Consider the following 15,131-nt stretch of genomic DNA (forward strand, 5'->3'; position numbering starts at 1 on the left):
AGCACTGTTGGCCCTGTCTTTTTCTCAAATCAATCAATCTGAGATTATAGAGTTGAGCTGAGCGACCAATCCAATGCTAACGTTGCTAACGGGACGTGAGCTGTGTGGGTTGGCAATAATCACCAGGCCCACTCTCTTCCCCTGCCCTGCCTGACAAACACGGGCAAGCAAGCACACAAAGAGAAACACATACAATCATTACAAGCACACTCCCTCCCTCTCTTTCCATCCAGCCTAAGGGAGGCGGGCAGCTGAGCCATGGATCCATGAATTCCTCATAACGCAACGTGTTGGCTGATCAATAATTCAATTCTGTCTGTGCACAAGCATGTCTGGATCCAATCTCACCTGCACCCCCCCCCCCCCCACCCCCGTCCCCCCGTCCTCCCCTTAACAAGGTGGGCGTTCTGTCCTTGAGCCGAGCTGGGGCTTATGTGTGTGTGTGTTCACTGGTCAGTGTGTGTGTGCGTGTATCCATGGCACTGTGTGGATGATTGTGTGTCCACATCTTTGTGTGTGTGTGTGTGTGTGTGTGTGTGTGTGTGTGTGTGTGTGTGTGTGTGTGTGTGTGTGTGTGTGTGTGTGTGTGTGTGTGTGTGTGTGTGTGTGTGTGTGTGTGTGTGTGTGTGTGTGTGTGTGTGTGTGTGTGTGTGACGTCTCTCCCTTCAGGTGGTTTGGGGATATCAAAGGCGTGGATCTCATTGAAGGTGTGAAGCCTGTGGAGGGGCAGGGGCTAAGTCCTCTGATTAGCAGAGCCCAGACAGGCAGTGAGGAGCTGGGGAGAGTAGGGGAGCAGAGAGGGGACCTGGGGGGAGCTTAGGCTAGCTGGGGCTCTCCACACGGGTCCTCTCATCCCTTTCCAGCCCAGGCCTCAGGGCAGCCCTCCTCACACCTCCACACACCATGCAACCAGGGTCATGGGTCATGGTCATCAGTCAAGGACACAGAAGTCTCCCACACCCCAGTCGTTCCCTAACTCTCCCCACCCTACTCTCTCTCAATACAATTCAAGGGGCTTTGTTGGCATGGGAAACATATGTTAACATTGCCAAAGCAAGTGAAATAGATCAACAAAAGCGAAATAAACAATACAAATGAACAGTAAACATTACACTCAAAGAAGTTCCAAAAGAATAAAGACACTAGAAATGTCATATTATGTTTATATACAGTGTTGTAACGACGTGCAAATTGTTAAAGTACAAAAGGGAACATAAATCAACATAAGTGTAAGTTGTATTTACAGTGGTGTTTGTTCTTCACTGGTTTCTCTTTTCTTGTGGCAACAGGTCAAACATCTTGCTGCTGTGATGGCACACTGGAATTTCACCCAGTACATATGGGAGTTTATCAAAGTTGGGTTTGTTTTTGAATTCTTTGTGGATCTGTGTGATCTGAGGGAAATATGTGTCTCTAATATGGTCATACATTTAGCAGGAGGTTATGAAGTGCAGCTCAGTTTTCACCTCATTTTGTGGGCAGTGTGCACATAGCCTGTCTTCTCTTGAGAGCCAGGTCTGCCTACAGTGGCCTCTCTCAATAGCAAGGCCATGCTCAGTCATAGTCAAAGCTTTCCTTAAATTTGGGTCAGTCACAGCGGTCAAGTATTCTGCAACTGTGTACTCTCTGTTTAGGGTCAAATAGCATTCTAGTTTGCTCTGTTATTTTGTGAATTCTTTCCAATGTGTCAAGTAATTATCTTTTTGTTTTCTCATGATTTGGTTGGGTCTAATTGTGTTGGTGTCCTGGGGCTCTGTGGGGTCTGTTTGTGAACAGAGTCCCAGGACCAGCTTGCTTAGGGGACTCTTCTCCAGGTTCATATCTCTGTAGGTGATGCTTTGTTATGGAAGGTTTGGGAATCACTTCCTTTTAGGTGGCTGTAGAATTTAACGGCTCTTGTCTAGATTTTGATAATTAGCGGGTATCGGCCTAATTCTGCTCTGCATGCATTATATTGTGTTTTACGTTGTACACAGGATAATTTAGCAGAATTCTGCATGCAGTCTCAATCCATTTAGTGTATTCTTGGTTGGTGAGCGGACCCCAGATCTGACAACCATAAAGGGCAATGGGTTCTCTAATTGATTAAAGTATTTTTTGCTAGATTCTATGTCGAATTTCATGTTCCTTTTGATGGCATAGAAGGCCCTTCTTGCCTTGTCTCTCAGCTTATTCACAGCTTTGTGGAAGTTGCCTGTGGCGCTGATGTTTAGGCTGAGGTATGTATAGTTTTTTTGTGTGCTCTAGGGCAACGGTGTAAAAATGGAATTTGTATTTGTACTTTTTTGGAACCCCATTATTTTAGTCTTACTGAGATTTACTGTCAGGGCCCAGGTCTGACAGAATCTGTGTAGAAGATCTAGGTGCTGCTGTAGGCCCTCCTTGGTTGGTGATAGAAGCACCAGATCGTCAGCAAACAGTATACATTTTACTTCAGGTTCTAGTAGGGTGAGGCCTGGTGCTGCAGACTGTTCTAGAGCCCTCTCCAATTCGTTGATCTATATGTTGAAGTCGCTTTCTCTCTCATACACCTGCCCCAATCACCTGCCTACTGCTAGAGCTGTTTTTATCCCCTCTGTGTCTTATCAAAAGCCACACTCTGTTTTACTCCCACTATATCAACCACACACTGCCCGGTCTGCTAGCAGTCTACTTCCTCGTTTGTGACTCTCTTTCAGGACATTATCAAAGGCCTTGAGTTGACCGTGATCCCTAGTCCACTTCCAGCCTTGGAGAAACTCTGTGACGTGACAGGGTACTTCAGTAAGCTGATTGTGGCCAACTTTAGTCTGGACAGTCTCCTCCTGTTTTCCTCGCTGGGTCTCCGGTGTGTCTCTTGCTTTATAAAACCCTGGTGTGTCTCTTGCTTTAAAAAACCCTTGTGTGTCTCTCACTTTAAAAAACCCTTGTGTGTCTCTCGCGTTAAAAAACCCTTGTGTGTCTCTAACTTTAAAAAACCCTGGTGTGTGTCTCTCGCTTTAAAAAACCCTGGTGTGTCTCTCGCTTTAAAAAACCCTGGTGTGTCTCTCGCTTTAAAAAACCCTGGTGTGTCTCTCGCTTTAAAAAACCCTGGTGTGTCTCTCGCTTTAAAAACCCTGGCGTGTCTCTTGCTTTAAAAACCCTGGCGTCTGTCCGTCCGTCCGTCCGTCCGTCCGTCTGTCTGTCTGTGAGGATGCTGTAGTGTGTAACCAGTAGAGAGGTAGCTTGTGTTTTTTCTCTATTTTCTCATCTGGGCACAGTGGTGAAGGAGTGATTGCAGCGGGTCTGGCTGCCTGGTGTGTATCTGCTGACTGTCACATCCATTAAGGTTGCTGTCTTCACCAGCCAGTCTCCCCTAGCCGTGCCCGGACTCTCCTCTCACAGATGAGGCCCATTGTTCCTGGCCAGCCCAAGCCTGCTTACAGCCCTCTGAGGCTCTCACCTCACACAGAAATGCTCGCCCCACAACTAGAAGGGAGATTTCAGCTCAGGATTTAGATGATTTTTGTGGTTTACGGTCGGTCGTCTGTGGTGTTTTTGTTGAGTGTGTGGAAGTTGTTGTGGAATTATCTTTGTTGCTGTAACTTTTCCACCTCGAATTTCTCCAGCAGAGAGAGGTGAAATCACCAGAGCCTACATTAAACTCTTCTTCTCCTTTGTGGGCAATTGTTCCTGTGTTGCTCAATCAATTAACATTTACTACGCCTACAGAAAGCAAAATGATCCTCTTGTATGCAAAACAGTTTCCTGCTGTTTTTGTGTTTGTTCATAAATATTGGTCATCTTCCCTGGACAGTGTATATCAGTGGCTAAAATTCAGGCTCACAGGAATAGCAGTGAATGTTTTGGAATGGGAACAACAGTCTCCTAAAGGGCACTGCAGCGCCTCCAGTTGTCGAGGTCTGCTCAGTGGAATAATCAGCGCTTTAATTAACAAAGTCGGTTTGGAATATCAATTAGAACCCTCTATCTGCAGTCATGTCACACACATAAAAACAATTATGACTGATTGTGGGCTGTTATTGTCAACTGGCTCGTAATAATTTCTTACTTTTGGCTTATAAATCACGCAATTTCCCCATTAGTCCTCCCCAACACCACCTCTGACCCCCCCGTTCCACACCGTTATATTGTTTTTTATTAATGAGTGGTGTTGAGACCCACAGCATTGGTTTGGAGTGCTGCTGTTATATTGAACATCCTGGTCCTGCTCTGTGTTGCTGTGAAAGAGCCCCCAGTGGCTTTGTGTCAGTCTCTCGGAGTTCCGACTCTTTTGTTTGGTCTCATCCCAGTCCAGACATGCTCTGACTGGCTCTGGCTTGACAAACATCTCCATGGCACTCGTTCAGACCAGAGCAGACCCTGATGCGCGCACACACACACACACACACCCACACACACACCCTCTCATGTGTATCCCAGAGTGTGGGCTGTGGTAATGATATGGTTCTGGCCCCCTCTCTCTCTCAGCAGAGTTCAGAGGCGTTAGATCCATTTCACAGCCCTGTGTGTGCGACAGCGAGTGGGAGCTCTAACCTGGAGGTGTGCAATCAACCCACAGTCAGACACACTGTGATACACTGTGAGCTCATACCGCCACCAGCAGAAACCGGATTACATTGTTTGGACGTTTTCTTTCAGCTCCATCTTACCGTCCTGATTATAGGTATAGAACATAGAACATTCTGAATCAGGATGTTTTCATGTTCTGTCTTTGGGAGAATGACTCACCCTCTCCAACATTCTGGATCTAGCGTCTTGGTTGGATGGCAATTATTATTGCCTTGTTTATATTGGTCATCCAAGGTGGGCTTGTTCACAGAACGTAGCGCGATAGTTTGATGGCTATTGAGTGATGTATGGTCACATATGTGGACCTGTATTGTTTTTGCCGCAGGGCGGGGCGACTCTGGCATGTGCCGTAAGGCCAGCATGGTCAGTCCTCCTCCCAAACCGGTTGAAGGCTGTTCAGAGCAAAGCAGAGGACTCGCTCACAGCTCAAGGCAGGGAACCTCTGCTCCATACAGAAGCACGGTCAGCCTGGGTGTTACGAGCCTGTTGTAACACAAACCTATAAAAAAATGTGGTATGAAAAAGTCATCACAGACTTATTGCCCATTGTGAACATGTTTACATCATTTGGATGGTAATCAATGTCAATTATATTTATCTTAAAGCCAGACATCATGTAAACGAACCCAGACGAGACATCATGTAACCGAACCCAGACGAGACATCATGTAACCGAACCCAGACGAGACATCATGTAACCGAACCCAGACGAGACGTCATGTAACCGAACCCAGACGAGACATCATGTAACCGAACCCAGACGAGACATCATGTAACCGAACCCAGACGAGACATCATGTAACCGAACCCAGGGGAGACATCATGTAACCGAACCCAGGGGAGACATCATGTAACCGAACCCAGACGAGACATCATGTAACCGAACCCAGACGAGACATCATGTAACCGAACCCAGACGAGACATCATGTAACCGAACCCAGACGAGACATCATGTAACCGAACCCAGACGAGACATCATGTAACCGAACCCAGACGAGACATCATGTAACCGAACCCAGACGAGACATCAGACGAGACATCATGTAACCCCAGAACCATCAGACGAGACATCATGTAACCGAACCCAGACGAGACATCATGTAACCGAACCCAGACGAGACATCATGTAACCGAACCCAGACGAGACATCATGTAACCGAACCCAGACGAGACATCATGTAACCGAACCCAGACGAGACATCATGTAACCGAACCCAGACGAGACATCATGTAACCGAACCCAGACGAGACATCATGTAACCGAACCCAGACGAGACATCATGTAACCGAACCCAGACGAGACATCATGTAACCGAACCCAGACGAGACATCATGTAACCGAACCCAGACGAGACATCATGTAACCGAACCCAGACGAGACATCATGTAACCGAACCCAGACGAGACATCATGTAACCGAACCCAGACGAGACATCATGTAACCGAACCCAGACGAGACATCATGTAACCGAACCCAGACGAGACATCATGTAACCGAACCCAGACGAGACATCATGTAACCGAACCCAGACGAGACATCATGTAACCGAACCCAGACGAGACATCATGTAACCGAACCCAGACGAGACATCATGTAACCGAACCCAGACGAGACATCATGTAACCGAACCCAGACGAGACATCATGTAACCGAACCCAGACGAGACATCATGTAACCGAACCCAGACGAGACATCATGTAACCGAACCCAGACGAGACATCATGTAACCGAACCCAGACGAGACATCATGTAACCGAACCCAGACGAGACATCATGTAACCGAACCCAGACGAGACATCATGTAACCGAACCCAGGGGAGACATCATGTAACCGAACCCAGGGGAGACATCATGTAACCGAACCCAGGGGAGACATCATGTAACCGAACCCAGGGGAGACATCATGTAACCGAACCCAGGGGAGACATCATGTAACCGAACCCAGACGAGACATCATGTAACCGAACCCAGGGGAGACATCATGTAACCGAACCCAGACGAGACATCATGTAACCGAACCCAGACGAGACATCATGTAACCGAACCCAGACGAGACATCATGTAACCGAACCCAGGCGAGACATCATGTAACCGAACCCAGGCGAGACATCATGTAACCGAACCCAGACGAGACATCATGTAACCGAACCCAGGCGAGACATCATGTAAACGAACCCAGACGAGACGTCATAACATACTCTATCGGAAAGTTCTCAAGCGGCCGCTGGGCCAGCAACCTTTCGATCAGTCAGTATCAAACAGCTTTTAGACAGCTGGTGTTCTTGTTTGCTTGTAGCCTACAACAAGCATGTACGTTACTCTACTGGATAAAAAATGACCATTTACAAGTGGAGTCAGCTATGAATATTACAACAGTAAAATGTATTCATATTTTACGGTATATAGACAAGTTCAACAATATAGGCCGCCTAAAGCGTTGCAACAGTAGCGCCGTTATCTGCTTGGTCTCTAGCAGTGCAAACACTAGAAAAAGTCGACCCTCAACAGCTATTGGATTGAATACATTTTCCATCAAAAGGTTGCAAAAGTAAACTCCACTTCCAAGAGGAAAACAATTACCGTAGCAAGCTAGCAACTCCAGCAAAGTTTGCAAGTGTATGAACGTTTATTTGGCTGTAGACTAATCACCCACCGGTAGGCTATGCACATTTGCAAGCAATCGTGTGGATCTATCGGTTTTCTAGAGAGCTAAATTAGCTAGCTAGTTTCACATACCAGTAGACAGAGCTGGCTTTCGCGATTATTATCCATAGTGTCCAACATGCTGCTGGCACTAGTTGTGCTGAGAAGTCTGAAATATGATCCAACTAGCAAGTGTTCCACTAAGAAAATATTCGCAATCCCTTGCTGAATGAAAATCGACCTCAATTCCAGTTTTCATTCAGAAGCTTAAGCTAGCGACATCAAAGCAACTTTGTAATTACAGACCCACCAGTGTTTTCAAATCGGCGCTCCTGCGTTGGCCTATCAGCTGTCGCACAGACAGATAGACGCACAGATGGACTGACAGCCAGGAGACAATATTATTAACCATTACGACGTGCATTTGTCAGCTAAATGACACATCTATTCCATGTCACTCGACTCTCATTTGTGAGTCCCGATATGTAATGTTGATGTGTTGTTGATGTGTTGCTGTAGTCATGGATGGAGAGGGAGAGATATAATGTGCACGAGATAAATGATCAGTCGGCCTCCACGTCACAATTACCCGGAGAAATCTGACCTTCCATTTGTACTAAACTGCTGTACTTATAATTCGTAAAACCTTCATTTGTATCACTTTGAAGTGATCCAAATGGCAAATTCATCTTTCATCTATACATTATCGAGATATATTTAGACAGAAAAAAAACAAGTGACATTTTATTTGGGACTCTGGCTTTAATGTGATAAAACGTGTATTGGGATGACTGAATGGGCAGATTATTTCTGGATTATAAGGAGAGTTGTCCTGTGGATTTTGTTATAACTAGGGAAGTCAACTTCAACACACTAGTGGTCTTGATGCTCCACAGATCACTAATTCTCATCTTATTAGACCTACGTCAGAGTTTTCAGTCGTTACTAGTTGACACAAAGTCATACACCTGGCCTATTTCTACAATTGTCTCTTCTTAAAATCAGATTTGAAACCAACCCTAACATTAACCACACTGCTAACCTTATGCCTAGCCCTAACATTAACCACACTGCTAACCTTATGCCTAGCCCTAACATTAACCACACTGCTAACCTTATGCCTAGCCCTAACATTAACCACACTGCTAACCTTATGCCTAGCCCTAACATTAACCACACTGCTAACCTTATGCCTAGCCCTAACATTAACCGACACTGCTAACACTGCCCTAACATTATGCCTAGCCTAACATTAACCACACTGCTAACCTTATGCCTAGCCCTAACCTTAACCACACTACTAACCTTATGCCTAGCCCTAACATTAACCACACTGCTAACCTTATGCCTAGCCCTAACATTAACCACACTGCTTAACTTATGCCTAGCCCTAACATTAACCACACTGCTAACCTTATGCCTAGCCCTAACATTAACCACACTGCTAACCTTATGCTTAGCCCTAACATTAACCACACTGCTTAACTTATGCCTAGCCCTAACATTAACCACACTGCTAACCTTATGCCTAGCCCTAACCTTAACCACACTACTAACCTTATGCCTAGCCCTAACATTAACCACACTGCTAACCTTATGCCTAGCCCTAACATTAACCACACTGCTTAACTTATGCCTAGCCCTAACATTAACCACACTGCTAACCTTATGCCTAGCCCTAACATTAACCACACTGCTAACCTTATGCCTAGCCCTAACATTAACCACACTGCTTAACTTATGCCTAGCCCTAACATTAACCACACTGCTAACCTTATGCCTAGCCCTAACATTAACCACACTGCTTAACTTATGCCTAGCCCTAACATTAACCACACTACTAACCTTATGCCTAGCCCTAACCTTAACCACACTACTAACCTTATGCCTAGCCCTAACATTAACCACACTGCTAACCTTATGCCTAGCCCTAACATTAACCACACTGCTTAACTTATGCCTAGCCCTAACATTAACCACACTACTAACCTTATGCCTAGCCCTAACCTTAACCACACTACTAACCTTATGCCTAGCCCTAACATTAACCACACTGCTAACCTTATGCCTAGCCCTAACATTAACCACACTGCTTAACTTATGCCTAGCCCTAACATTAACCACACTACTAACCTTATGCCTAGCCCTAACCTTAACCACACTACTAACCTTATGCCTAGCCCTAACATTAACCACACTGCTAACCTTATGCCTAGCCCTAACATTAACCACACTACTAACCTTATGCCTAGCCCTAACCTTAACCACACTACTAACCTTATGCCTAGCCCTAACATTAAATTAAGACCAAAAAGCTCATTTTTGATTTGTTTAATTTTAACAATATAGCCAATTTTGACTTTGTGGCTGTGGTAACAAGAGTATTGAAGGTTCCTCCTCCCTGTCTGAGGAGAATCAGTGTCCCTCTGCCACTGATCATGTGACCGAGTCCAGTAGAGGATGTGGTTAGGAACCATTACAGTCGGGTCAGCTGGTATGTACTGATGGCGCAAGCCAAGCGCTCGCTGGAGTATGTTTTTTGTCCTTGAATATTTACCACCTGAACATAGTTTCATGCATTTCAAGGGAAGCGTTTGTTGTCTGATTTACTCGTCCGCATGTACGGTGACATTCCTCAATAATATCGGGCCGCAGGTCCTAATCAGGCAACTAAGGAAGGTGAGTCAGTGATTTACCCCAGTCCCGCCACATCGACCGTGGATCAAAACATTGATTTGCATGCCAGCTTGCTCTCGGCCCTTCAGCTTGTTAGGCCTGGCTGTATTCAATTGGAGAGGCTGTGTTTGTTATCTGAGAAGTTGAATGAAACAGCTGCCTGGCTCTCCTATAGTTCCCCTATAGCATCTTCGAGTCCGGCTCGCGTAAAGTCCTCCTTGGTCTTTGAGAATGTCATGTTCCAACTACCGTGTCAAACAGACATTGGTTGCGTCTGAAAATGGCACTCTATTCCCTATTGAGTGCACTACTTTTCACCAGGGCCCACAATCAAAAGTAGCGCACTAAATAGGGAATAGGGTGCCATTTGGGATGCAGTCCCTCTCTCCACTCTAATGGCCCCCTGGCCCTGTTCCAGTGTTATCCCAGTTTGAGCCTTGCTGCCAGGGGCCACAGAGAACAAGCAGTCTTACCTGGATCAGCCCAGCGCACAGCCTAGTTGCACAACCAGTCTCTTCGCAATGTATAAGGCATTTTGGGATTACTCTACGGGCTGTTTTCAAAGGGCCTCGGCCAGAAACAGCCAGCTTAGTTTGCTTAGCTGGCACCAGCACTTATACAGAACCAGAGCTTTCGCAGGAAAAGCCGTTTAGCCACAGAGGGTATTTCACTTCACAAACTAGCCACATGGAAATGGCTTTTTCTCCTGTTCTGTTCTGGCTCAGCTCACCCTCTCCTTGCCCTTGACTCGGGGCTGTTTTTGAGTTCGAGGAAAGGCACTACGGCCTTGACAGCAGCGCCTGCAGCCAGTGTAGTCATGTTCTTATCTGTGATGTCGCCACTTCCTTGTCCGGTCAGTCACCAGCCCCCCTGACCCGCGTCACTGTAATATGAGCTAAACTGTTTGATCCAAGGGCATTAACCTGTAGGGATGGGCGCTTTGTCATCCAGCCCTGGAAAAGGCTGCTCCAGATGGGTGATTAGTCAGTCCGCTGACTGTGTGTGTATTTGTGTGCTGTAATCACGGCCTGTGTGTGTGTTGTGTGTGTGTGTGTGTGTGTGTGTGTGTGTGTGTGTGTGTGTGTGTGTGTGTGTGTGTGTGTGTGTGTGTGTGTGTGTGTGTGTGTGTGTGTGTGTGTGTGTGTGTGTGTGTGTGTCTGAAAGCTACAATTGTGTCCGGTGAGCGTATGTTTGTGTCTTGGATTACAGTGGTGTGACAAAGGCTAAATGATGATGAAAACAAGTGTGAACAAACCCCAGGCCACACCCCCCACAAAATGTCAGGTCTAGTAATGCGGAGTTGCTATGACTAGGCTAGATGTACGCCATCACCATCAGTATGCTAATGAAGGTTTTCTGCTCACGGGTTGGAAATGGAGGTGGGCACAAAAAGCACACTCTTCAAGCTGAATGGCTCCGAGTGAGTGGAGAGACGAGGGAGGAGGAGGAGGAGGAGGGGGAGGAGGAGGAGGAGGAGATGTCGAGGCCTCTAGTCTATTGTGTAGCTGCAGAGTCTCTCATACAGTTTCAGTAAAGCGACAGAACAAATGGCTGAACACGTGTGCCATGAAAGATACATGTTTTGCTGTTAGCGGTAACACTCATCCTCATTCCCTGCTCTCTTAAAAGGTAGTGAAGATAAATGGAGCTGCTCGGCACAATATTGCCTATTGCAAGGATAACGAGACAACAGTGGGAGGACTGTTCACGACCTCTGGCGAAGGATTGGAACATAAAATGTGTCTTTTTTTAAAAATGTGCCAAGAGCAAGTTTATGCCAAGATGTTGTTGTTTGTGTTTACCTAAGGTAGTTAGACCAGTGACGCTGATTCTTGGCTGGTAGTACTAATTGGAGTTTGGACGTGTGTGTGTGTGTGTGTGTGTGTGTGTGTGTGTGTGTGTGTGTGTGTGTGTGTGTGTGTGTGTGTGTGTGTGTGTGTGTGTGTGTGTGTGTGTGTGTGTGTGTGTGTGTGTGTGTGTGTGTGTGTGTGTGTGTGTGTGTGTGTGTGTGTGTGTGTGTGTGTGCGTGCCTGGCATAGGGACTGCTGTGTTGAATAACAGCCAGACAATGGGCATTCATCAAGCTTTAAATACAGAAGAAGAGAGGACACTTGTTTAGCCAAAAGCCTTAACACGATTATAGACTGAGCCTTTTGCTCCCAAACGTGGGCCAGAGAAACTCTTCCTCCACACTGAGATGTGCTCAAACAGGGATCTATTCTCTCAGTTCAGATTTGGGCTTCTTCTCTCAGCCTTGCTATACGCTTTTCCCTTTCTCCTTTTCCTTCTCGTCCATCAGGGTATAAATATGTGATGCACCCGGCCCAAATTCCCACGCTTTCCGTGAGTACAGACGGGGGCCAGGTCCAAAATTGAACCCTAATTGCTATGTAGTACAATACTTTTGACAAGGGCCCATAGGCCCATGTGGTGAATAGGCTGCCGTTTGGGACAAGCTTTTCTTCCTGCTTGTCGTCCCTGTTCTGTTTCATCAGATCTATCTCAGTGAAAACCTTCCCAGGGAGAGTCCTCCCTGACTCCCCTCTCTCCGTTGTCTTCTCAATCAGAATCGCTAACAGACCTACGGAGGGAGGATTTAAAGTCTCCCCTGACCGGACCGCTTTGCAATCGGCCCACAGATTTCTGCGGATGATCCGATATGAGCCGACAGACACCCCCTCCCTCTCTCCCTCCCTCCATCCCTCCACGTTTGTGGATGTTACCTGACCAGGTTCATTTGTCAACCTCTCCCTCCTTCCCCGTCTCTCAGCCCAGCCACCTGACTCCCTCGTCACTGCATCAGGGTCATTGGAGTAGAAGAGGCCAGCTGCCACGTGGCTGAGTCTGGAGAGAGAGAGAGGCTGGATTCAGGTGCGGTTCCTCCTTGGGCCTGAGGGGCCCTGTCACTGTCTCACCAACTCCCTGTCCACCCCCCCTCTCTATCTCTTCCCTTCCCCCATGGCATGGCTCCTGTGACAGGCTCACCCCAGGCTCACCCTACCACAGCCCACCCAACTCCCAGCCCACCCTACAGGCAGTAGTCTCCAATGGGGATCGTAGCTGCAGCTGTTGCCCTTGTGTGTTGTGTTGGCTTTAGTCGCATGGAATCCTGTAGTAAGCATTGCTTCAGGGCTCATTGTGCAAGCTACAGTAATGCTTTTCGTGGTTGTGTTAACCAGATTCCCCATCCAGTACTGTAGCAGCAGACAGTCTGCACTTTCCTTGCTAACCATCCATATCCGTCCATATCCGTCCATATCCCTTATCCAATTCCATACCAAGTTCCTATTTTGGGGGATTGGCTGGCTGATTCTCTTCCTCTCTGCTCGCTGGAGAGATTGCAGAGATTTGGGGAGGCTTGACCAGATTAAATACACGGCTGCCGAAAGAATAGATTTTTGACATCATCCCATTTGTGTTCTCATTGTTGCCTGAAATTACCGTAGTTTTTCCCCCCGTGCCTTTGTTTGCTCTGCTGTTCCAGTTGGTATCTGGCCGCCGATTGATAAGCCCAGAATCCCTGACAATCCTTGGCGTGGTGAGCAAGAGCGCCGGCGATTGCGGCTGTGCATTACATTTGTGCCTTCGTGTGTGTGTGTGTGTGTGTGTGTGTGTGTGTGTGTGTGTGTGTGTGTGTGTGTGTGTGTGTGTGTGTGTGTGTGTGTGTGTGTGTGTGTCGACCGGTTTGGGAGATGAGATGGGATGCAGCTCCTGTCATTGTTTATCTACCTTGCAACTTCCAGATGGCGCTCAGCAGAAATAATCTACTTCCTGACACGCTCTCTCTCTCCCTCCCCTCGTTACCATCGCTCGCTCGCTCTCTCCCGTGGCTCTCAGGAGTATGGACTCATTTTCAGGGCCAGAACACAAGGTGAGGGACAGATTGGGATTAGGGGGGTTCCGGAATGTGCGTGTGTGTGTATGTGGGAGGGAGTGTAGTGAATGCATACCTGCCACGCTTTGTGTGAGTCTGTGTACGAATGGTTGTGTATGTGTGGACGTTTGTGTTTCTTTGCACGCGTCTGTGTATACACTGAGTGTACAAAACATTAGGAACACCTGCTCTTTCCATGACAGACTGACCAGGTGAATCCAGGTGAAAGCTATGGTCCCTTGTTGATATCACTTGTTAAATACACTTCAATTAGTGTAGATGAAGGGGAGGAGACAGGTTAAAGAAGGATTTTTGAGACTTGAGACAATTTTTGACATTGATTGTGTATTTGTGCCATTCAGAGGGTGAATGGGCAAGACAAAATATTGAAGTGCCTTTGAACGGGGTATGGTAGTTGGTGCCAGGCGCACCGGTTTGTGTGTCAAGAACTGCAACACTGCTGGGTTTTTCACTCGCAACAGTTTCCCATGTGTATCAAGAATGCACCACCACCCAAAGGACATCCAGCCAACTTGACACAACTGTGGGAAGCATTGGAGTCAACATGGGCCAGCATCCCTGTGGAACGCTTTCAACACCTTGTAGAGTCCACGCCCTGACGAACTGAGGCTGTTCTGAGGGCAAACGGGGGTGCAAATCAATATTAGGAATGTGTTCCTCATGTTTTCGACACTCTGTGTATACTCTCTGTGTGTATGTCTGTGAACACTATGCACTATGACACATTCTCTTGGAGGTCATTGGATCACAAAATCTCGTCTTGCGCTCCAATCAAGTTGCCTGGCTCGTCCTTTGCCTGGGATTGATGGACGGTCAATTCCAGAGCGGGAGACAACCCCACGGTGGCAGTGATCCAAACTCTTATCTGGCTCTCCCTCTGCCAGCACATTTTAAATGACCACAGGGACAAGCAGCATCCCTCGTATTGTTCTGTTGTCCCTCTCCTCCTCTCTGCCATCCGGACTCCAGGGAAATGTGCTGAGATGAGACACTACAGTAAGTCCTCCCCTAAACAACACCTTGGTGCTTTGCTACTGTTGGGCTGTTTGCTAACGTGCACGATGGTACAGTCAGTGAATGTTCCCTCCATTGTTTTGTATCCCTTCCCTTTATGTTCGATTCCGCCTACACCGTTCATGTTCTGGGTCAATTTAAGTACATCAAGGTCATACATTTTATCACGTTTCAGGTAAGGCCCAGGTGCAGACAACGTCGAAGTAACAACAGTTTATTAATCCAAACAGGGGCATGCAAAAGGCAGGCAGGGGTCAGTACATTTACATTTACATTTAAGTCATTTAGCAGACGCTCTTATCCAGAGCGACTTACAAATTGGTGCATTCACCTTATGACATCCAGTGGAA

The 15,131-nt window shown here is 47.0% G+C and overlaps 2 protein-coding genes across 2 annotated transcripts in view; one reads left to right on the forward strand and one right to left on the reverse strand.

Moving 5' to 3' along the window:
* Positions 1 to 15,131, forward strand: part of plxnb2b (plexin b2b) — a 200,667-nt gene that overhangs the window by 27,214 nt on the left and 158,322 nt on the right. The gene's annotated exons all lie outside the window — the stretch shown is intronic.
* LOC127908176 (uncharacterized) lies at positions 8,058 to 10,691 on the reverse strand. The gene is made up of 3 exons (XM_052465212.1): positions 10,603 to 10,691; positions 8,754 to 9,486; positions 8,058 to 8,346 (listed from the first exon to the last, which is right to left on the reverse strand). Exons 1-3 carry the CDS (start codon positions 10,689 to 10,691, stop codon positions 8,176 to 8,178), a joined length of 993 nt encoding a protein of 330 aa, XP_052321172.1. The 3' UTR covers positions 8,058 to 8,175.

This window comes from Oncorhynchus keta, chromosome 17 (genome assembly GCF_023373465.1).
Source record: "Oncorhynchus keta strain PuntledgeMale-10-30-2019 chromosome 17, Oket_V2, whole genome shotgun sequence".
Classification (NCBI taxonomy): domain Eukaryota; kingdom Metazoa; phylum Chordata; class Actinopteri; order Salmoniformes; family Salmonidae; genus Oncorhynchus; species Oncorhynchus keta.